Below are 22,834 nucleotides of genomic sequence, written 5' to 3'. Positions count from 1 at the left end.
CGTGGAATGGGATAGTGCCTGTGGCTTTGCAGAAGAGTATAACTAGCTCATAACTCGTTTTAACTGTATTCCACAGAGAGGGGGAAATCAGTAGCAATACACACGAAGTGGTCAAAGCAGCGATATGGTCACAGCAGGAAGACAGGAAAATGATCTCATCATTTTAGTTTGGACAGATCTCACACGCTGAAGACACTAGAAGGACAAAGGTGACTTCAGGTGAGAAGGTAATGGATGAATGCACTATCTGTAGGGGTGAAAAAGGAAATGTATATCTTCAATTTATTATGCACGCAGGACTTTGACTTAACCAGAAAATTAGGTTGTAGAAAAGTCAAAGACAGTGCCCCAGTTAAGGGGCTGAATGACTGGAAGTGTAGAGGTTTTACCTCCAATGACTATAACGGCATGAGAAAAAGCCTTAGATGAACAAGGTGGAGAGTCATGACCCAGCCATCAGCTCAAGAGCTGAGCCCAAGACTACAGTTTGGACAGAAGGAGGTAGGTCATTTTTGGGATGCAGCAACAAGGGGACAGGAGTGGGATTTGCATTCATGGACCAAAAGAGAAGAACCAAGGAGGGTGCAAAGAAAGAGTTCTCAGACGCTCCCTTATACTTTGTTGTGAAAAATAAGTCTGAGTCTTTAAAGACAAATGCCTGGCCTTGCTATTTCCCATTGCCCTGGAGGAGATTCTGCCTCTCATAAAATCAAGCGCGACAGAAGTGGTTTTGTGTTGCATATTCCACACAGTTTGCTCCCAGTGAGACTGTGGTGAAGTGTGTGACACTGTGCAGCAGCATCTGGTTTGTCGATGCTCATCTCAGGGGAAACAGCCAGCTCCCTCAGCTGCAGGCAAACAGCAGCAGTCCCACAGCCCGTGGCTGAAACAAGTGATTCTGCTCTTTAAGTGCAGAAAAGAGATAAAGCTGCTCACACCTTGGGTTTCCTCCTAAAATTTGACAGCATTCAGTGTTTCAGACACTTGACCAAAACACTTCAAACAGCAAAGCTATAAGGCGACCAAATCCTGCCACAACCACAGGATGTACTGCAAGGGAACAGGACAATTAAAAAGGGAAAAACAACTGCATCTTCTCAAAGAGTTCATTATATCCAAAATATCCGGCTTTCCAGCTCACAACACATTTTGTAGTGTGAAATTAAAAAATGCAGATCACAAACAGTTGGGCACCTTCCTTTAACATGCCATCATACATAAACAACACTGGCAAGAAACATATGCACTAGGTTCAAATGGAGAGCCTGAAAAATAGGAAGAGCTTTAGCTGCTAAAAAGAAAACCTTTTCAAAGCAGATACTGCCCTCCTGTGTACAACTCGGTATTGCCTCCAACAGTTGCAACCTATTTCAAAAACTGAGAGTAATGTGGGGCTGTAGTGTCTCAGATAACGGATGAATAAGGATAAAATCCCAGCACTAGGGAACGGAGGGAAGCGACAGCTCAGGCCAGGGCTGGCAGGGTCAGCAACGAGCAGAAGCTAACCACTGCCACTGCTCTCCAGCCGTCTCTTGCGAAAAACGTCACGCTGGTTCCCTAGCACCAGAAGCCAAACGAGATTATTAACTTGGGAGGTTCTGCAGCCCTCCTCCTCACAGACAAACAGCAAAGCCCCCCCCCCGCCCCAACCTGGCTCTGCACCCCCGCCACAACCACTCTGTAAGCGAGATAAACCGTTCAAGACACGAGGTTGTCCACAAATGACTGACCAACTGCTTTAACCAGCAGTAATTTCTTCCAGTTAAAGTTTCTTACGAACAAGATGAGTTTGGCACACTCCTGCTGAAATACTTACCTGTGCAGAGATAATGTCCTTGCTGGAATATTTCTTGATGCCCTCTTCAACAGTTCTGCTTTTTTTGGGGAAAAAGGAATTTTAATTGGATTAAAGGAACTAAATTGTGAAAAATGATTTATCTCTGTTAAATGACATTAAACTGTGCAGAGACACTACTGCACTACTACACAATCACGTCTCAGTGTAATGAAGGGTTTACTCACCACTAAACACTTCTCCTTTGTTTTTTATTTTAGCTTGCCCTTTTACGAAAAGCAGGTCCTTAAGCAAATTCAGAGCCACGGTGAAAGACCCACTTCGTACACAAACTCTGTTTCCCATTGCAAGTCACATTTGCACTTGCGGAATCCAAATGTTAAATTGGGGAAAAAAAAAAAAGATCATAACAAGACTGATTTAATCTGTCTTCTATGCATACTATGGCTTCGTAACACAAATTAAAAAAAAAAATTTGCCAGATAAACTTGGTTACTATTTGCAAAAATCCAGCATAATCTAAATGCTAAATAATAAAACTTTCAGGAGTTAAGCAGATGACAGTTTCTAAATTCTGACAATGTTTACACTGCACACTCAAGAACAGCATTATTGCTGAAATAGATTCTTTATTTCTGAAACATTCCAAACCAGCAGTATACACAGTTGTAATCAAGTATTAAGTCATATGCCATTATAAGAAAGCATTGATTAGTGCAACTGGATTTTGTAAAAGATCTATCAAAAAGATTTATTCGCATTAAAACTCATTTTCCCTAAGCAACTGTTAATAAAACATTACAATTTTATTCTTTGTAATAAAGTACTGAAAATCAACGGTAGTTTTAGACATCACTGTATCTTTGTAAGTGCAATGTAACTTACACTGCCATTTTAAATACAAAACACTATGACAATAAATTAACAATTGAACAAATGGTGAAAGACCAACAAAACCATGCTGACCCAGCTGGATGGCATTTTCCAGTGAATGCTACTTTTTTTTGTGCTTCTGCAACATAAATACACTGCTTTGTATTGCCAATGGTACGATTTTGTAAGATACGTTCCTAGCGCTAAAAAAAGTACATTACCCCAAAAATATTATTTATGGCACAGAAAAGTTAAATTATCTCTCTGTCGTTCAAGGTTCAGGCAAGTTTAAATGAACTTAAGTATACAAAATAAAATGTACTGGAAACACTAGAAAAAAATCCAAGCACATACGTAAGTCCCCCTCAGATTCAAAATAAAATACATCATGTCTTTACACTGAATAAATTATCTAAGAATTTCAGTACGGCAAAGCTGCCTGAAAGCATTTTCTTCTAGTTCTTTCCAAGGAAATATTCTGGTACTTTGTACAGGTATAATAATTTTTTCAGTTCCAAATGCCAACACTGCTGTTGTTAGTGTGGTAACAATGCAGCTGGTTCAGGTAATTGATTAAGTGCAATATTTAGTATTGATAAGATGTTCATTTTTTAAAATGACTTTGTATTATGGATGGTTACATATTAAAATCCTGGGGGAAATAATACTGTACGACCCTCCTTTCCCAAATCGTTGTTACCCAGCCAGCTGGGTAATGAATTTTGCATTTTTTGTTTTCCAGTGTTGATGGGCGTCCTTCATCAATAGCAGCCATCTCTCCAGTTCCCATCCCGCATCGTGCTTAGTGACGAAAGTGGTTTTGGAGGCTGAAGAAAACTGTATTAAACGAATCACAAAAAATGACAAAGGAAGTCATATTTCATGTGAAAAATCAAAGTAGCAAACATCATTTACTTTTGCAGAGACACTAGCTTTGTGGCTTGCTTGGAGACATCACTGGTGTATTTCTGGCTCCGTCACGCTAATGCAAATCTAAAGATCTACGGTGACACTAAAGCCACCTCCAATGAGATCCCATTACCGTTACTGGTCTTTAACAGAGTAAAATGTCTGTAAAAAGGAATTTGATGAGTAATTGTCATGATGCATGAGAGCCCTCTAAATGTGAAGATTTGGTTCTTCAGAGCTAAAGGCAATAAAACCCTATTTTTGTCACTAAAGACAGCAGATACGTTCCAGTACAGATGGACAGCAGAGATCTAATTGGAAATATTCTCTAAAAAGCTGTTGTGCTCAGCACGCTTGTCAAAAACAGCACCTTTTAAAAACACTATGCATTAACACTAACACCAAAGAATTTCAGCTCCTTATAGGGTGAAGAACTCCACTAAGTCCTGCTGCAGACCCTCTCACCCGAGACACATGAAGATGTGTTTCCAACCCACAGCTGAAGTCAGAGAGCCACCAGTCCCAGCACCACCACCCGCGGGGGTCTTCTGGGCTCCCATCCTCACTCCTGGGCTGCATCTCTCACTAATGAATGAGGACTTACCAAAAACTGTTTGTTGACCATCTTCCAAGCCCTCCAGGTACTACCAAGGTAATTGTTTCAAGTAAGATTAAAAAAAGGAAAGCCAGCCATCTGATTGGGTCTGACTGTCAACTCACTGGCGATAAGGCAGGCTATCTCCGATTTGCCGCAACCATATTTGAGTTACACCACAGTTTGCTGAAAATAAAGCGTCCCAATTCTGTGAAATTGTTCTTACAACACCAGGTCTTAAGCCTTGTTCTCTCAGTTCTCTGCTTTTCCTGTGAGCTACTAAAAAGGCATATGTATGTGGCAAGGCAGGCAGAGTCGGTAAGTTAAAAGCAGTCACCAGAGCAGCTTCTTGCCTCTCTGCTATAACTGCTTTTTTAGTGGCAAACCCGTTGCCCTTAAGCAAAAAAGATGGTCAAATTTAGGTTCAGCCAAGCTGCTTTTGCGCAGCTCCACTCTGTTGCAGGATCATTTATCTTTGACATAAATCCGGTTACTTGAGGCATAAACTACAACCTGCCTTTGTCATTTTCTGCAACTGCTGCTTTCACTTCTTTTTTTCCAGTAAGAAAAAGAGGAAAGTATGTTTAACAATCTTCAATAAAAAACAGAGAGGCCAAAAGTAAAGAAGAATTAACTAAGTTGAAAATAACCGTAAGAATACTGCTATGTATCTAGAGTTGAATCTCTGCTGCAGGGCAGGGAATGGGAAAATGTGCCAGAGTTGAAAACAGTTTCAAATAAGCACAAGCTGTCAGCACGATGCCACGCGGTTTGAGATAACAGAGTTTTGGAGGGTCTGCAGTCCTGTTCTACTTTTCCATCACCAGCTGGATTGCAGAGCCCGGCTCCAGCACAAGGCAGCAGGAACAAGCCAGGCTCCCACCTCGGCTCTGGTTGCTGCCGTGCCTGTGCCTGGTACCTGGGATGATCCAGACCCTGACATGCTGATTGACCTCCCAGCTTTTGCTGGGACCTGCCTCGTCGCTGTGGACTTCTGTGGAGACTGGGACTGCTGGCTGACCCTGGTCACCACCAGTGCTGCTCTGGGTTGGGTACCGTGGGGCAGCCTGGCTGTCCCACTTGGCCCCCGGCTCACGTTGCCCTGTGGGAAACTGCCCCTGCTGCCCCTCGCACCGTGCTCCCGGGTCAGGATGGAAAGCGGAGGACTGGCGGGTGGGGGGTGGGAAGCGAGAAGGCAGGTCTGCAAGAAGCCCAGAGCATGGAGTTGGAAAGGGCTGGGCCTTGCACAGATCCATTCAACAGGAACAACAAAAAAAGCGCTGCCTCACTTGTCAGGCTAAGTGGAGATGGACTGTACTGTTAAAATCGCTTCAGACTGCTTTTGGATGCATGAATCTCTGACGGCAAGTACAAAAGCAATTAATATTTAGCCAAGTTGGTTGTCTTGGTTATCATAATTTTATTTTACAAATTATAAAAACGCACTCCCCTTACGTGCTTGATCCTACGCAGTAAACACTGAAGTTTTGTAATGCAGGCCCTATATAAAATGCCTAACAACCTATTTCAAATATCTAAAATACCAGTAACTTGGCTACCTAACAGTCTGGTCATAGGCATGAAGACACAGCCTTGCTGTGAATGTGCACTTCTCCCTGAACACCTGATTGATTTAAAAAAAACCACAAACCACCAACAAAAGACCTTTTCTACTTTTAATCAAGTTATGACTGAAACCACTTTGATTTTCAGTATACCGACAGAAGCTAGACTCCTAAATTGAAATCAGAAATACCATTCCTTAGAAATGACCATAGTGACAAAAATCAACAGTGAGAAAATCTGCCACTGACGGCTGAATTCTTTCCAAGAAAACTCCATACGAACTGAAACTGCCCTTATTTTCCACATGAATAAATAAAATGAAACAAGGGTCTTAAAGAACTGTAGGCTGAGCTTCAATCTGCCTATGCTTTCACAGTTGTATAAACTTGTCATTCCCACAGTGCAAAGACCATCTATCTACCTTCAAGGATCATTGGTCTGGCTCTACAGCAACATATGATGCTGCTAAGGTACATGGGAAGGTGAGAATATGAGAGCCCAGACTTTCTGGACCATAAACATCTTTGTCAGTGATTCGAATCAGTTTCTAATAAAAACAGCGTCGAGAGTACAGTGTCTCACCCTCCCACTAAAACCTCTTAATTATGTTTTTCTTTAATATTGTCTGTTGTATGAAAAGTTACAAAATAGCAAGGGACTGGTCTTCATGGCCCAGAAAATCTCTGTCTTTCTCACATGTTGCTATGAAAGATTTAAGAGCTCTTCAGAAGAACAGGTTGAGGAAAGGAAAAAGGAAACAAGAAAGAAACTCGTCTACTATAAAGAATTCTAACAGAGAGAGTTCCAGCAGAGAGCAAAGAAGGTTATAATAGAAATCTCATGGTACAGCCTTCATCAAAGAAGAAACCTGACAGCTCTTTATCACAGTTTCACGGCAGTTGGTCAAAAGCTGTTGCCAGTCACATCGGTGTAATCCCCAAGTAACTCAACCAAAGACAGAATGTGAGCAATTGAACTTTTTCTGGATCTAGGCAGTATCTAGTGAAGAGCATAAAAATGACAAGAGCTAAATAGTGACAGTTCATCCAACAGAAATCCAGGCGGTCTCGCAGCAGGGCCTCACAGGATGAGGGATGTGTGCGATGGGAAGAAATAGTTGGAAGAGTTGATGCAAGCTGATAAAAGTTTCTCTTTGAGAAACTTCATCACCTATTAATCACAGAACACACAGCTAAGAGTTTAACTCCCAGTTGTGATAAGGTGATTAAAACACAGTCTCTTTCCTCAAGCTTATTTTATTGCTTGCCCTAAAAGCAATATACTTACATTATATACTTACACACTTTGCTATAAAGCAAAATGTGATATTCCATGATTTCCTGTTTGCCTGCTGTCTCCCAGCTGGAACTGAGATGCCAGTTCAACCCAAAACTGTACTATCCAGAATATTTCCTTCCTCCCAATGCTGTAATGTCACAAGTTGCATTTTTACAGTCTACTACCATTTACCACAACAGGGATGCAACTCTTTCTGTCTGGGTACTGTAAGATTAGCTCATCTTGTGACACTGAAATAGCAGCAGGCACAAGTCTAGAAGAAGGCAAGTCACGTATGTCAATGATATGAGATGCCAATTTGTTTTGACTGCTTATTGGTAGACGGCAATCCGTACTTATGTGTATGTGATTACACTACCAATATTATAGTTTACTAGGAACTGCCGGCACGCATTGTTCATCACTATTTCTGGAATAAAATCTTCACCCATTTAGTGACTCCACATTAGGAGCTAAGAAAACACTTCTCTTTCATAGCCCAGCTTCATACTCAGAAGAAAAAAACCCCACAATCTAAGCCAAAGCCATCCTCACAGGGAAGGAGGCCTGTTTGACTCTTACCTTCGAACTGGCTGTGCAATTTTACTTCTGGGTATGCCACTCCCGTTGATCGCCAGCGATGGTCTCGGAAGGGCACTGCGCCCTACAATCCCTTGGCTGGCAGTCTTGTTTGGCATTGGGATCCCAGTGTTAGAATGTAACTGCAAGTTGTTGGAAACTGGAATGCTGCTGCTGCTACTACTACTACTGCCACCTTGTACGGTGGGGCTTACGTAGGCAGTAGCTTTGAGAGGCTGTCTGGCAGACACTGGAAAATGTCCCACACTGTGAACTCTGTGCTGAAGCTGTCCTGGTGATGGAACTGTAAAGAGTGGTAGAAAGGGAAGTAACAAGGTCAGCATGCAACAGATGAGGCCAGGTAGTAATGCTCGTTTCTAGATAGATCTGAATAAGGATAAACACACCATTACACAATTTACTTGCTAATTATAAACTGCTGAAAAACCCTTTGGATCCAACATGTATCCAGTCACACTGCACTGAACTAAAATATCCCATTCCATCCCCATGCTGAACAAAAATCCCACCCCATGTTCATCCTTCTTTCTCTCCTCAAAGGTTTCCTTACACACTACAGGCACACTAATTCCACCTATGCAATTAGAGCACTGAAGAGGAGAAATTGCTGAAGGTATAAATTAATTACTGTTAGATTATTTAGACTTCTGTAAGGTTACTTGCAACAACCACATCTTGTTTAAGGAACATTGCATTAAAGCATTATAAAACATCACAGAAGCTTAAGCTTTACATATAAAAAAAAATAAAAAGGCTATAAAAAGGTGTTAAATATAATGGCATATTCCAAGGCTGATGTTATGTAAACTATCATTTTAAATCAAGGCCATGGGTTCCAGAAGCTTTATATATAGATTTTCTACACAATCCTGCCCTCTGGTGTACATCAGACATGCATCTGCTTCAGACTCCGCATATCAAAAGCAAACTGTCAAAAGCCTGAAGCACATAAACTAACACACTGCATACAGGCCAATCCTTCTCAAGTCTTTGAAAAAGGACTTCTTAAATCCATTTAAAGACACAGGAGAAAATACAGATGTGTGATTCAGTTGACCAATACTGGCAACACATTGCTATGGAACTTGTATCATAACACAGCTCCTTAAACAACCCAGAACAGCCACTTATTAGAATTGGTTTTCAATAAATTATTTCAGAAAAATCACACCTTATACACACACATATATACACATACATAAACACACAGAAAAATATATATTTCTAAAATAGTAAATAAAATTAAAGTCTCAGAGCACTACCATGCAAATTCAAGTAGGAACCTGAACAACCACTTCCATTCTCCTATTCAAACAGGATAAAAATAAAACAAAACAGCAGTTGAGTATATATTCCACAAAAGATGCAATTTAATAGTTATGAAGACATTTGTAAATTCTGTTCAAATTTGAAAAAAAAAACACCCACGGGGAAAAGTTTGGACACCTTCTCCCTCCAAGACCTCACAGGACATGTAAGTTAAATCCTTTCTCCTGCCTGTGTGCAACGAAATCCACTTTTTCCATTTCCTCTCAGAGTACCTCAACCACTGTGCTAGAAAAGATGGGCTTGGATCTCGAGCTATCTTCTTCACGTTCTACGTTAATAGTTCAATATCCAGCAGATCAATACGCCCTTCATCCCCCCATCAAGAAACCACCTAAATTAAACATTCCCCCACTCAACAAGTATATTGTACTTGAGGATATAACCCTCCATTTACCGCATTTGCTCAGAAGAAAGTAGCTCAACTTCAGCAGGAGAGAGGTCACGTATTTTAAGATAGTATTAATACAGCGTACTGTAAAACCAGCATTGCACAAATTACCAAGAAAAGCAGTTTTCAATTCTAGTATCAAAACTAAAAAAGCAAGCTTATATGAACTAATTGCATTGTTGGTGTTTCCACACTACTACTACTACTTATGATTATTATAGTTTTACACTTGGCACAAAACGAATGGGCAAAGAAAAAAAAAAGAGTAGATTAAACTCTCAGTACTGCATAACAAGACACGAAGAATTTGCTTTCCAAAACAGAAACTTTGAAAATCCTGAGCTATATTAAAATCTGCTGCAAAAGGAACAGTCTGCTTTAAATTTTTCACAAAGCAGAGGATCAGTGACTGGGACCTGTATTTTACCCCTCTACTGATTCCTTGCATGCAGCCAAAGAACACAAGTACTTACTACACGACTGCATCCTTGAAATCCCATTACTCGCTCCATGCAAATTGGAGTCAAAGCTCTGACTGTTCCTCACAGTGACTGGAGAACCAGCAAAGCCAGCATTACTGTTAATGGTGGGGGTACTTGGCATCCGAGCGAGGTTAGGCATGCTTCTTCGAAGTTTATCTGAAGCAAAAGAAGACAACACCCATAATCACGTCAGAATTTCCAACAAACACAAGCAGCCTCTGAATAATTTCTGCAGAAAATCAAAACAAATTACTTCAACGCAACAAAAGTTTTGCTCTGCGGGAAGAATACGAACACATTATTGACAGCCTACCAACTGAACCCTTCTTACTATTGTAACAGCACGATTCTTCACAAACCATTTTAAAGCCAGCAACAGGCAGTACATTTTTTGGAATCACAAGGATTTAGACACTGAAGTGTCATAATGAGTTTCACGTAGATGTGTAAAGTAGGTCAGAGGAATCGTGCCCTAAATGTGCCTGTTTCTTTGCAGTGAATACAAAGCAAGGCTGCAGTGACGTCAGACACAATCACCTACATTGTGGATGTCTAAAGACGGGTAAGATGAATCCATCCTAAGTAACTGAAGTATTGCTTTCAGGTGCCAATGAGATGCTAAAAAACATCCATTCAGTACCTAACCTGATTAGCATGTTAAGTTTCTGCAGGTGGCCATGCACAAAACCTGCCAAGTCTTGATGCTGTTCAGTTGCTTGGAGCCCTGGGTTGACGTCAGGATTTTCAGCTCTTGTGGTTCTTCCTCCTACGCCACTTGTGGTGCTTGATTTGGTGGGCACTTTCGGAACAGAAAGACAGACTATTTTTCATAAAAAGAAAGCTGCAAATGCTCCAAATGTTTTGGGGCAGGTTCACCAGCTAAGGCAAGTGTCTAAGAGGTCAGAAGATGTCTGAACCCCCCTCATGGTAGTTGATTTGGAGAGACAAACTGAAATAATTTCTGACACCTCAAGAAGACTTCCCAGCCACAACAGCATTAGGTAACCTAAGGTGAAGCTCTTTTGGTCTCTTCTTCCGCGGGGCCAAAGGGAGATGACTCAGTTCTGTATAATCAGAAGGGACTGGCAGGAGCAGAAAGGCACACATGGAATGACCTGGTCTGAATTGCCTCCTGTGACGTGACAGACTTTGGTAAAGCACCGCTGTGGGGAAATAATGTGTCATATCATTAAATTGTCACTGACAACACTGCTAACGCTGGCCTCTCAGCCAGGTTCAGGAGCACAAGTGCTGTGCTCTGCTGAGGTGGCTACACTTCTCCTGGTACTGTGGTCAGTGTGGAGACCACCAGCTCCTGCCCCTGCCGCAGGTTCCAGTGCCTGGAAGATGTCTGTCTCCAGTTCTGACACTATAACAGAAAGCAGGGGTACGCTTGTCTTCTAACAGGCAGCCACGACTGCTCTCTCCAATGGCAAGCAGGGCATTTCAAGATGGATGTTCTGGATTTATGCACAGGAATGACACATCATTCATGGCTTGCAACTGCTGGTCTGCGTCGACCACTTTGCTCACACAGGGCAAGTTCAGTCCACAGAAACAATGAATCGACTTAAGAGTCTCTGTTTATCAGTCCACATAAACATATAACCTATTTAGCAACGTCATGAGTTCCTCTAATCCTTAAAGCTGCTAACAACTGAGGAGTAATAAGAAGTGACAGTACAGTTCTATCTATACAATGCATTAGTATTCACTTAGAGTAACTTCAGCATAGGTGATGTAACTCCAGTGAATTGAGTCACAACAAGCCTACAACTCCAGCTGGTTTTTATGACTGGTCCTCATGATAAGAACTGGTACACAATCCTGCTAATACTCGAAAGCATCTTCGTACTTCAAAGGCTCAGCATTTCTAATATCCTCGTGTCCCACGTCACAATTACTAGAGCCCACCAGCCCTGGACACTGTATCATGCACACGTGTCCTGTAATGATGAGACATTCTTCCCTTCCATCCCAACTGAGGCTGACTTTCAGTTAGCTCGGATGCTCTGACATAGAAAACCACTCCTGTCTAGGAAGGAGTTTAAACATTCCCATGAATTAAATACAGTACGTTTTCATAGTTTTGAAAACGGTAGGTATGGGAGGTGAGATAGGGAGGAGTTCGGTGCAAGAAAAGGAAATGCAAGGTCTGAGTTCTCAGAAACTAGAGTACAGCCAAATCCTAATAAAGAACCAGTTTGAAAGGTAACCCTTCATCACAGAGTCAGAGGTGTTGCGCTTCAGTGCCTCGTCACTGACACTGGCAAGGTGAAACTGTCAGTGGTACAGGGACGAACAGAGGGTTCAGTGGTTCAGTCAGGTGGTAAGTATTCCTATCACCAATGTAACAATGACAAAACAATTATCAGGCTTCCAAAACTGCCCTGGGGATGCAAACAATGCCATCCATACAGCTACTATAGATCGTCGTTTCTGAAATACTCATGATTTTGCAACCTGGAAAGGGAACTGGTCTTCCCATGATGCAAGCCTCGGCCTAGAGTGGCAGAAAATTCATGAATACGGGATGTCTGTAGCTACTGTTAATTTTGGAGCCCTAGCCTATCCTTTAAAATCCGAGGTCCCAAAACCCCCAGTTAACATTACAGCACTCGGCAATAAAGGTTTGAGCAGCAGGATGGTGGTAGGGAAAATAGCACTGCATAAAAGAGCTTTTTGTCTAACGCTATCCACATATCACACTATATAAGAGGAATTCCTTGGACTCAACATGCTCTTCCACGCAGGGACTGCATCAGCCACCACAGGCATGATCTGCTCCTTGAATTGTCCAATGGATGCAGCTACAATAGCAGGGAAAATAGGGACAGAATCAGCTTGGATTTCTTCCATGTCATGGGGGGCCACGTCTCTTGCCGCCTGTTCATTAGTCCGTTCTCGTTCCAGCAGTCTGCTCTGCTGCTGATTCACTCAGTCCTCGGGCAGCAGATTCCTGCTGCACCTGCAAATTCTCATCCACCGAGCATCTGCGTTACTTCTTTGATGGGTCCTTGTGTCTGCTGAGATAAATGGCCCTGAAAAGCAACGAAAATAGGAGGTCAGTTTTGTGTTTGGGGAAAACCCAGAAACGCTCGCCTTGATGGCATTTTGCAGCTTTCATCTTCTTGGATGATGCATCCTCTTTCATCTCGTTCTTGAAGTTTGTTCTGTCACCTGCTCCCCTCCTAAGAACAGTAGAAAGAGTCCTACAGACATTTTGTTTGTAAATGAAACGCTGGCTCTTGTGAGCTTGATATATGGAAGCAGAAGGTGGGAGTTATGTGATTTTAAAATTATTTCACGTCGCTGAGATGTGACTAGATACTAACTTGCTGAAAACATATGAGAAGAAAACAAAAATGTTTTTACAAGCCTCTACTAGCAAACCTTCCCTTGCTAGAGTTCTTTGCTCTCCTAAGACTGATGAGAAAATTAACAGAGAGGAGGAGTAAAGCTGAGATGTATTCTCAGGTGAGAAGTAATTTAGTCCTGTTTAAGATGAATGCTGAAATCTGCTACAGTTTCTGCTACTTCTTCTGCACTAATCTGGTTCAGTGGCAAGCCTAAAAAAATCACCAGTTGTTCACAGTTTGTTCTGTGACGACAATGTGGATATTAACACCAGAGAGGAACTCCAAAGGCACCTTCTGCGGCACTGAAAGTTACTGTGACCCACTACTGAGTCTCAACTATAATCTAGGCTGAATGCAATATGATGTTGAAGCAGGATGCAGCCATATAAAGCACCACAGATGCATCTTCACCTTTCCCAGTCTTCTTTGAGAGGTAATAGCATGACCTACAGACGTTGTTTTATTGAGCTATTTGAAAGTGTGAAGAAAATGCAAGGACAGGTCATGCAAGGGAGTTCATAATCAGTTCTTGGTTACTGTCACCTCCTTGGAATAATTCATGCATGTACGCACGTGCTTGTCACTCCATGAGTGTTCTATAGGTGGCGTACGCTGCCCTTGTTGCAGTATCTGCAGCAGAATGATACACCAAAAATCGCCTACTGCATGTTTACACTTCTTCCCCCATGCGGCACCCACGCCGAACTGCCTGTTGCCTACAACAGGAAAAACTGGGAACTGTGAAATACAGGGTCCTCTGCCCTCAAATGAAAATGTAAATGAGAAGATCACCCCACAGCACAGATCATAGTCACTACTGGTGAGAAATGGATCAAAAAGCAGGCAAAAGTGTCCCTTATCTTGTCAAACACTTCACATAATTACCACAAAGACAGCAGTTTGCCTCTTATCGAACTGCTTCAGTTCCATTTTTTCCAGAAAGTTCTTCCCCCGATGCCGTTTCTTCTCTGAAGTCAGCCTGGGATCAGTGGCCCACCTTCTTTCTGGCAGGACACCAGAAAAGGCAGCACCTGCCTTCTGTCTTCTGGTCCCTGAACTGCTGGTGGCCGCCCTCGTCCCACGGCTTCTGGTTTTCTTTTTATAACCTTTCTTGACCCCAGACTATCACCAGTCCAAGATTTAATGTCCATGTAGCGCACAGACAGACCTTGCCAACGGAGCAGAGGTGTGCTCTTGGGGAGCTGCCAGACTGGGAGCTCTGCAGCCGCTCTTGTCAAGTATCATCTTCTCTCTGCCAAGATACTTCATGCAGTGAGGCTCTCCTTGCAAGGAGAGCCTAGCTGACCCTACAGTGAACTGTCTTAAAACACATTTACTCATTCATTGTTATTCACTGCAAGCATTGTCAATGTTTTATTCAAGCAAGAGGACTCACAAGCCTCGCCAAAAGTGCACTATCGTTAAGTAAAGTGACACAATGAATCATAATTATTAGTGTCTCAAAGAAATCTGCATCATTGTTTAAGCTACATTAGCAGTTTCTTACACATATTTACATCCCTCACACAAACCCTGCAAACTCAGCTCTGCCTTATCTGTACTGTACGTACAAATAAGTTGAGGAAAAAAAAGTAAGGAAAAAAATCTGTGCTTTTCTATTTTAAATATTTCAGTCTATATTAAGTAGATATTCAGCGTTTGTCCAGAAATCCTTAATAAACTTGTAGACTCAATTACAAATGCATTTTAAGGGATTAATTTCTCCTCCTCGTCTTTGAAGACCTGAGTTCAGTATCTGCATTACATTTGTGACTGTTATAACATTCATGACATCCCAAATGCACCAGGGTCTAGTTAAAGGTCTGCAGAATCGTCAGTTGATACAACAGGGACATCAGCATGTAAAAATACAAATGCAGATTAAGAACTAAGTCTTTAAGTTAAGAGAGAGACATCATTCTTCGTAATTGTCAATACCTACACCCTACTAATGTTGAACACTTCCATTTTATTTAGAATTATTCCTTTGTGTCACTCTGGCTTCATAGGTATATGTCTCCCTCCAAAGACAGTTACAGCAAATTAAAAGATTTTTCCATTATCCTTCCATGATTTCTCCCCACCGATTACTATTCTCAATATAACTTCAAAGGTGACTAAGGAAGATTTTTTTCTCTTTTTCTTTAATAAAGACTCTGCAACAATTTCCTACAGTGAATTCTCCCTTCCTTACTAAACAAGAGAGGCCACAAGCAGAAAAACTCTCTGTAAATCAGTAAGAACAGACCTTTCCCCACAGCTCCAAAGACACAAATCAACGTTAGTCTATACTGAACTGATACCTAAACACCGACCTACCCCCCCTGACATGTTGCTCTTCTATATCTGCCATGAGTTTACTTGAAAAAAAAAGTATCACATTTGCAGCTTTCCAAATGAAGCAAGAGCATTGCAACATTATGATAATAATATTTTGTCTGAAAAAAGCTATTCCCCAGAAGCACATGCAATAAAATAACTCAAAACTAGTAATTTTTGGAAAATAAAAGCAACATTTTTAAAGTGACTGGTATTCATGGCCCGTTTATGGCCTTATCAACCAAGCTAAAAAGTTAAAAATCAACACAAAAAGATAATGGAAAACATAAATTAAAACTAACCACACTGCATGTACTGCTACTCACTGAAGGTTGTATTTTTCATCTGTCCCTTCTTACTGCATTATAATAAATTTCTTCTGAATAATTTGCCCAAAGTTTCCAATTTTCAGATATTATACCAATGGACACTTTAAAATGCTCATGAAATAAGGAGTGCCAGGACAAAAGTCTGAGTAAGCTTATGTAAAGATCTTGAAAGTGGACATGGACACAAGATCAATTCCATTTTCAGTATCTTCTCTATCCTGGATTTTGACCAGTCTGGATATTTTCACAGCACTAGAGTTCCATTACTTCTGACTTCAGAAAGTCAGAACTAATAAAGAGCATAAATATTAACATCTATTAAAAAAGAACAAAGTGACCAAAGAGCTAAAACATATTTTTTAAAAAGTTAAAATCAGATTACTCGTGTGTCACAGTAAAGAAAAACCTCACGTGTACATTTATGGACAACATGAAGTAGAAAACAGCTTGTTTTTATGAAATTTGGTGATATTTCTTACATGAAAATGACTAAATATTAAGTATTCTTGATATTAATAGGGTTAGCAACATTTGAAGTGGCTAACCACAAACTTCTTTAAATTTGAGGAAGGGGAGATAGGTATAAACATAAATCTTTCAATTGCCCACATATTAAAAGCTTTTCTCAATTATAAAATGCACACTAGACAGACTCACTTTAGCTAATCGCAACAAATACTTAAAAGCTATTCACCTCCTGCCTCTCTCAGATCTTCTTTAAATGAGCTATTTCTGACTCATTAACCGACTACGAAGTCTCTGAGAACCAGAATGCCTTAAAAAGTTCACAGATGGAATTTTGCTGATGTAACTCATCATTACAGACTATTCAGCTGATTTAGGGAGAGGGTGTAATTGAATAAGGAAAAAAAAAAAAAAGCAGATTCCATGCAAAGCTTTTTTATTAGTGTATTCTTGCCAGAGTGGAAAGGAAACTTCTTAGAAAGCAAAAGTAACGTATGCGCATACTACAGGTGATGGCTGCAAAATGTTGTTCAAGAGGTAACAATAGGTATGCCTATAACCTATGCTACAACGGGCCCCAAATACACCTTAAACACACCTTAACATATTTCACATCCTGACATATTTACATGTGCACACATCTGCCACTTCATGCCAGTGTTTACCAGGAGCCTTTCAGTACAGCAAGCTGTTGGGGACTGGCAGCAAACGGGACTGGTACCAGTCACACAGACAGTGTACTGGTGGGCTGAGGTGAGAGAAAGCAGCTGGGCCTGAGAGTGGGGGCTAGATGATAGGGTAATTTAAAACAGATGAATGGTATTGTATTTTAAAATAGATGTATGGCAATTTAAAACAGGGCAGAGTGTCAAAACTACACCAAGGGGCAGCACTTCTCTAAAATATATTGGCAAGAACAATGCACGAGTTCAAAAATACGGCCTCAAACACAGCTGGAAAACATCTGTGAGAGTATTCTCACCCCAAGCACAGGCAAAAGATTACCAGGGCACCAGAAACACCAGACAGATAATCTCTCTGACGCCTAAAATGCAATACTGTGGATGGAGAACAAGCAGACCATCGGCTACAGTGAGAGACTAGACATCTGCAGCCCAAGTCCATACCTACGTATAGATACTTCACGCCATCTGAGACACCCTGGGTTGTCCATGGCATCTGAACAGCACTGACCGGTGGCGATGGTGAAGCAAAGCAGAGTTCATCAGAGTACCTCATGCAGCACTAAGTGCTTCTGTGCAGGCAACTGAATTGGGCCCTGCACACACACGTGGGCACCCACATCTCAGCATCTAAATACAGGCTCTCCTCATCAGGCAACCAATATCACACCCTTAGAAGAATTACTGAAGTTTTCCAAGTTTATAACACCTTCAGCATATTTGTTACAGTACAGGTAGTTAAGTAACGTACCATACTGGACAAATTTCACTAAAAGCAGGTAGGACAGCATCCCTCATACCATTTATTCCTAAAGGCAAAAAATTGTACTTGAGCTAAACACATAGACTAGTTTCGGGGAGACGCTGTGTCAAAGTTGAACACTGTTTTTTCACCCCTGACTGAGTGCCAAAATTCAACAGTTACTTGCCACTTACTCTTCTTTTATGGAGAGCTCTGTGAATGATCAGATGAACCAGGGACCAGACTGTTGAGTACACACAAGAACACAAGTGACCTCTCTGGGGCAAGAGAGAGGGAAGACTGCTGGGATGGCCGAGAGCAGCACAGCATGTGCTATATGCGATTTTGATTAATTATGGATGATGCTTTCCACATATATTTGTCCTGGTTCCAGCTGGGATAATTTTTCCTCCCAGTAGCTGCTGTGAGGACTCTTTGCCATGAGTCTGAATCCCCTCTTGTCTGTGAGTTTGGATTTTGCCAGGAGTTCAGTCTTTTTTGGGAATTTTGCAAAATATGCAACTTCTGGGTTTCGCAATTGCTGCTCGGAGACTTGCTGAGCAATCGGTCATCAGGTGGTGAGAAAACTGTATTGTATACAGTTTGTTTTGCATACTCCTTCTTATCATTATTATTAGTAGCAGTATTAGTCTTTCCTTTACTGTCTTACTAAACTGTCTTTATCTCAACCCCTTTTGTCCATTCCTCCTCCCCATCTCACTGGGAGGGAAGGAGAGGGGTGAGCAAGCGGCTGTCTAGTGCTTAGTTGCCGGCTGCTGAGTTAAACCACAACAATATTGAAAGCTGTAACCAAACAGTTTAGCCCCTCCATCTATCACACCCCTCTTTCTCATTTGCCTTGGGTAACTGTAACAGTGTGGAAACACACTGTCCGTCATAGTGAGCTTCAGACAAATTGTCATTCTGCAGTCTACCCCAATTTCAATGTGTAGGAGTTCCTGAAAGACAATGAAATTGTTGCCAAGATGATAAGAAGTGCCAACAGGAAAATGTTGTCATTAACACTACTCAGACATACTCAATTCAGTGAAACGCTTGACTCCTTGTCTGCCAACAGAACACAGCCAAAGTAAAACGTTTCTCACCCTCAGCGTTTGCCACTTCTGTGGATCTGCGCTGCCCGAGTCAGAGGCTGAAGGTGCAGAAGCTGAAGAGATAATTCGCCTCTAAAGATAGTGGTACTGGCTATTATAGGACTGCCCACCATCCCAGCAAATAGGTAACTGATGTCATGTGTGTCCACCTTCTGAGCAACACCAAACAGATTATCTACCACCTCCAAGTTCTTGAGAAAAAAGGTATCCAGGTGGTAAAATTGTTGGCCTTTTACATTTACACACTTTCTAGTTAATAAACTAGGAGTCTAGTATTTTTAGTGTCCTGTAAGTACTTTCTGAGGTTTCCATTTGGGAATCCAATGTTTAACTTCCACTGACATGGAACATGAAAAACAATTGAAAAAGCATTTGGAGACCATATAAAAAGATCACAGCACCACATCCTGCCATTATTCCTGAATCAAAAATACCCCATAACCTTCTTTCTATCTTGCCGACATTTCCGCAAGCCCATCAGTGCTGTCCCTTTCTTGTACCTCACCAGCAAGAAAAATAATGTTGAAATTAATATGGCACGTATGTTGTACCAACAAAAACCCATGTCACCCTACCTGCTGTTAACCTCAGCCTTCTTTACATACTGCCACTTGTCAATGATACTTCCATGCCATGTCTTACTTTGAATGCAAGTGCTTTTGTCACCAACCTGTCACGTCTTATCTGTCAGGAAAGCAACATGCATACCTGCAGCGCTCTATAAATAGCAACGGTTTCGAACAACACATTTCTTTTCTTGCCCAAGGGTGAGCTGTAACCTGTAATATTACAAACAAGACCCTGACTGAAAACTGACTGTTTTGAATTAGCTTGGGGAAAAGACTGAAGGAACAGGAAAGTAAGATGCAGCAGGAGGAAGAAAATTGTGATTGTAATAAGGAATGAAAGGAAGGTAACAGCACCAACTGGTACTTCAGTCTTGAGTAAGCACCAAGAGTCAAATCTTCCAGAGACTCTGGAATACATCTCAAATGCAGTGCAAAAAGCAGCAATGGCTTGGGATAGTTTGGGAGTGACATTACCTCCCACTACTTTAACAGTCTGCCCTACCAGACCTGGAACAGGGGCAGAGTGTTGACCCCTGCCGTCAGCACTCATCACAGGGTTCACAGCATAGCTGTATTAACAGCAAAGTCAGGAATAACGGAATGAAAATCTGGAAACCCTATTTTGTATTTTACTACATCCACAATGGGCATGCACAGGCCAAGCTCGAAAGCCCAGTTCTTCTAACCAACTATTCGCCTGCTAAAAGATGCCACTTTTTCCTTTTTCTTCTTTCTTCACTTGTGGTCATCCTTGCAGCACTTTAAAACAGACTAAGGCAACAACCTTCATGACCAGGTCACAGATCACATTTCGTAACAAACTGCTTAATAACATACCTCAATCATTTGCACAGGCTTAAACTGCTTGTCACAATTCATGGACTGATCTAGCTGTCACACACTGAACGCACTTCACTCCGTTGACACAACCTGACCTTCAAAATGGCACGGTCACTCTGCACAAAGACCACTTCTCAGAAAAGCATGCAACCCACCTCCATTCATCCTATTTGGTTGCTGCTCTGGAGTTTGGGCTTGAGGAGAGCAGTAGGGCTGCTGGTAAGTACTTGAAGGGAAGTGCGGGGAGGTAGGGCTCCTCCGGCAGTCCCGGATACTGGAGAAAGTCTGTGAGTGAGGAATCCCTCGCTGGAAGGGGGAGCAGCGAGTCAGCCGCGGCTGCGGAGGCGGGAGGTGGTCAAACTCTTCCTCATCCTCAAGACTGTAGCGATCGTATTCCTGGTCACCGCACGTCCCTTTCTTCCCCGCATGCAGAGAGACGCTCGAACTGTGCCTTGACACAGATGCTGAAGTCGAGGCATAATCTTGCCTAAGGCCTGTAAATCCCAAGAAGAGGGTGATTCGGCTTCTGCTAAGTGCTTAACTCTTAACGTGCACGTCAAGCTTGAAAACTGAGAGGTAAATAGACAATTTTACAGCAAGAATTGGATTTACAATGTCACCAGGTTGAAGACCTCAGGTAGGATTCATCTGGTCTAAGTTTTGGCATCTACCTTTCAGGCATCTAAGCCTGAATTACGTCCCTTGAGATCCATTTTTAACAAAAAAATTTAAAAAGAATAGAGGCATCTCCAAAATGCAGTACCTGTGAGATGTCTTAGATGCCTCTCTCACCACAAGACGAATAGCCTCCGGGAGGCACCTATTTCTCTGCCAATAGAAAGACTACATGTGTATTAAGAATTCAACTTTTAAACATTCTTAATCAGAGGAATTAACACCCATTCTATTAGTTTTCAAAGTTATTGCTATTGAATTTGAAAATGCTGACAATGACATTTAGTAAACTTAAAACCCATGTAAATATTCTGTTGTATATACAGATTTATCCTGAACCAGAACTAGTTCCTGCTAGCAGCCAGTCTCACGGACAAGGCTTAGTGGTAACAGAGCTGTGTTTCAGACAGGGACGGATCCTACCACCCCCTTCTCAGAACGCCAGGTTTTGAAAATCATCCCACTATTAGCACTGCCCCAGAAAAGCATATTTGCTCTGGGTCAAGTGAGAGGGAAACATCCACAGCCCTTGTACATCTCCCTTTTCCCGACTGCACAGCAGCCAGGGAAATGCGGGATGTACATCGTATTTCCAGGAGCTAAGGAATTCCGCCATTAGCTGCGGATAACAACTTTCCTACATTTACAAAAAGCCCTGAGCTCAGACAGGCATCTTTGCTTCATAATGGAAACTTAATATGCTTTCCCCACCCTGCCCCTTGAGTGGGAGTTTCTGGTTGTGGCTGTGACGAGACCGTGCCTGCGCGCACGTATAATGCTACCACTTCCCCCACGGGATTAAGTGGACAACAACCGTCATGTGCTCAAATATTCTGCACCAGCTGCTACTACAAGGATGAGATACTACGCTACACTTGAGACAGATTAGAACAAAACTGGTGTTCTCCCTTTGGGTTTACCAATTACCTGATTCCTTAAAGAGGTAAGTACCTGAAGTCTTTTTAAAATCTCACTCTGAAGGAGATGACAACTGCTGTCATTTAAGTAATGCAATCTTTGATATCTTTGATAATCATAATTCTTTTAAAATTATTATAACTTTCACATAATATCAGAAATTTTCTGAGCTGTGACCACACACATTTGCCAGCTGAGAATTCAGCTATCTTGGAAAGTCTCACGCTTGCTGATTTCTCTGCTGAACATAACGAGTGCTACCAGATACTCAGCAAGTTCAACTGCAGACAAGTGGCTGTGCCGACCTGCTCAGTCTGGCTGCTGCAGCCAGACTGCAGCACTAATTTTTTCTTCACATTTTATTCAATCTTTTATTACTTCGCATTTTCCTTCAGTCACCATCTCTGAATTTCTCTTGATTTTCATCCCATCATTTCCTCCTTGATGTCTGACTCGGCACTAAGAGGAAGTGAGAAAGATACCACACTTACTGTCTGAGTGACTTCTAAGTCAAATGCCCTTTATTTATGAATAAAGACATTTTCCAAAAATTACTATCAAGCCAAACTATAATCTACGTCACACCAGCCTTTGGCTCAGATTTGTGCACAATTACTAGTCTCAAACCAAACTGTTAAATTTAAATGCCCCAATTTAGGACTTAAAGGGGAATCAATTTCAAAATCTATCTGACAATTAAGAAAATCAAAGTAGAAGCAAAGAAATCCATGAGAGCTGCTTATTTTTACCTTTCTCATGAAACTTATGCAGGAGAAAAATGCTTTAGCATCTTCCCGCCAAAGAAATAAAGTAATTTAAATTAATGGTAAGATGTTAGAAATCTTCTAGATCTAGATGTACTCAACAGGTATGGAGCTGCCAGTTGGGAATCACAAATACATAAGCATGAAGTTTTGAAAGATCCAGTACCATTAACCTGAACCCAACAACATGTACACCTTCTCCGTGTACGTGAAGTGTCCTTCCACCTGCCACTGAAGAGGT

The 22,834-nt window shown here is 41.7% G+C and overlaps 1 protein-coding gene across 2 annotated transcripts in view; it reads right to left on the bottom strand.

Annotated features, from left to right (window-relative positions):
• Positions 1-2,443: 2,443 nt before the first annotated feature.
• The window catches only part of SLAIN1 (SLAIN motif family member 1), a 54,464-nt gene continuing 34,073 nt past the window's right edge, over positions 2,444-22,834 (bottom strand). For both annotated transcript variants that reach the window (XM_075433977.1, XM_075434053.1), the window contains 4 exons: positions 20,392-20,730; positions 9,807-9,971; positions 7,599-7,899; positions 2,444-3,505 (listed from right to left, as the gene is read on the bottom strand). In XM_075433977.1, the coding sequence (XP_075290092.1) occupies positions 3,430-3,505; positions 7,599-7,899; positions 9,807-9,971; positions 20,392-20,730 (881 nt within the window). In that variant the 3' untranslated portion in view covers positions 2,444-3,429. The remainder of the gene's footprint in view (positions 3,506-7,598; positions 7,900-9,806; positions 9,972-20,391; positions 20,731-22,834) is intronic.

Source organism: Opisthocomus hoazin, chromosome 1 (assembly GCF_030867145.1).
Source record: "Opisthocomus hoazin isolate bOpiHoa1 chromosome 1, bOpiHoa1.hap1, whole genome shotgun sequence".
In the NCBI taxonomy this organism is placed as follows: Eukaryota; Metazoa; Chordata; class Aves; order Opisthocomiformes; family Opisthocomidae; genus Opisthocomus; species Opisthocomus hoazin.
Note: the sequence above shows the minus strand (reverse complement) of the source record. Positions and strands in the feature narration are given on the sequence as shown.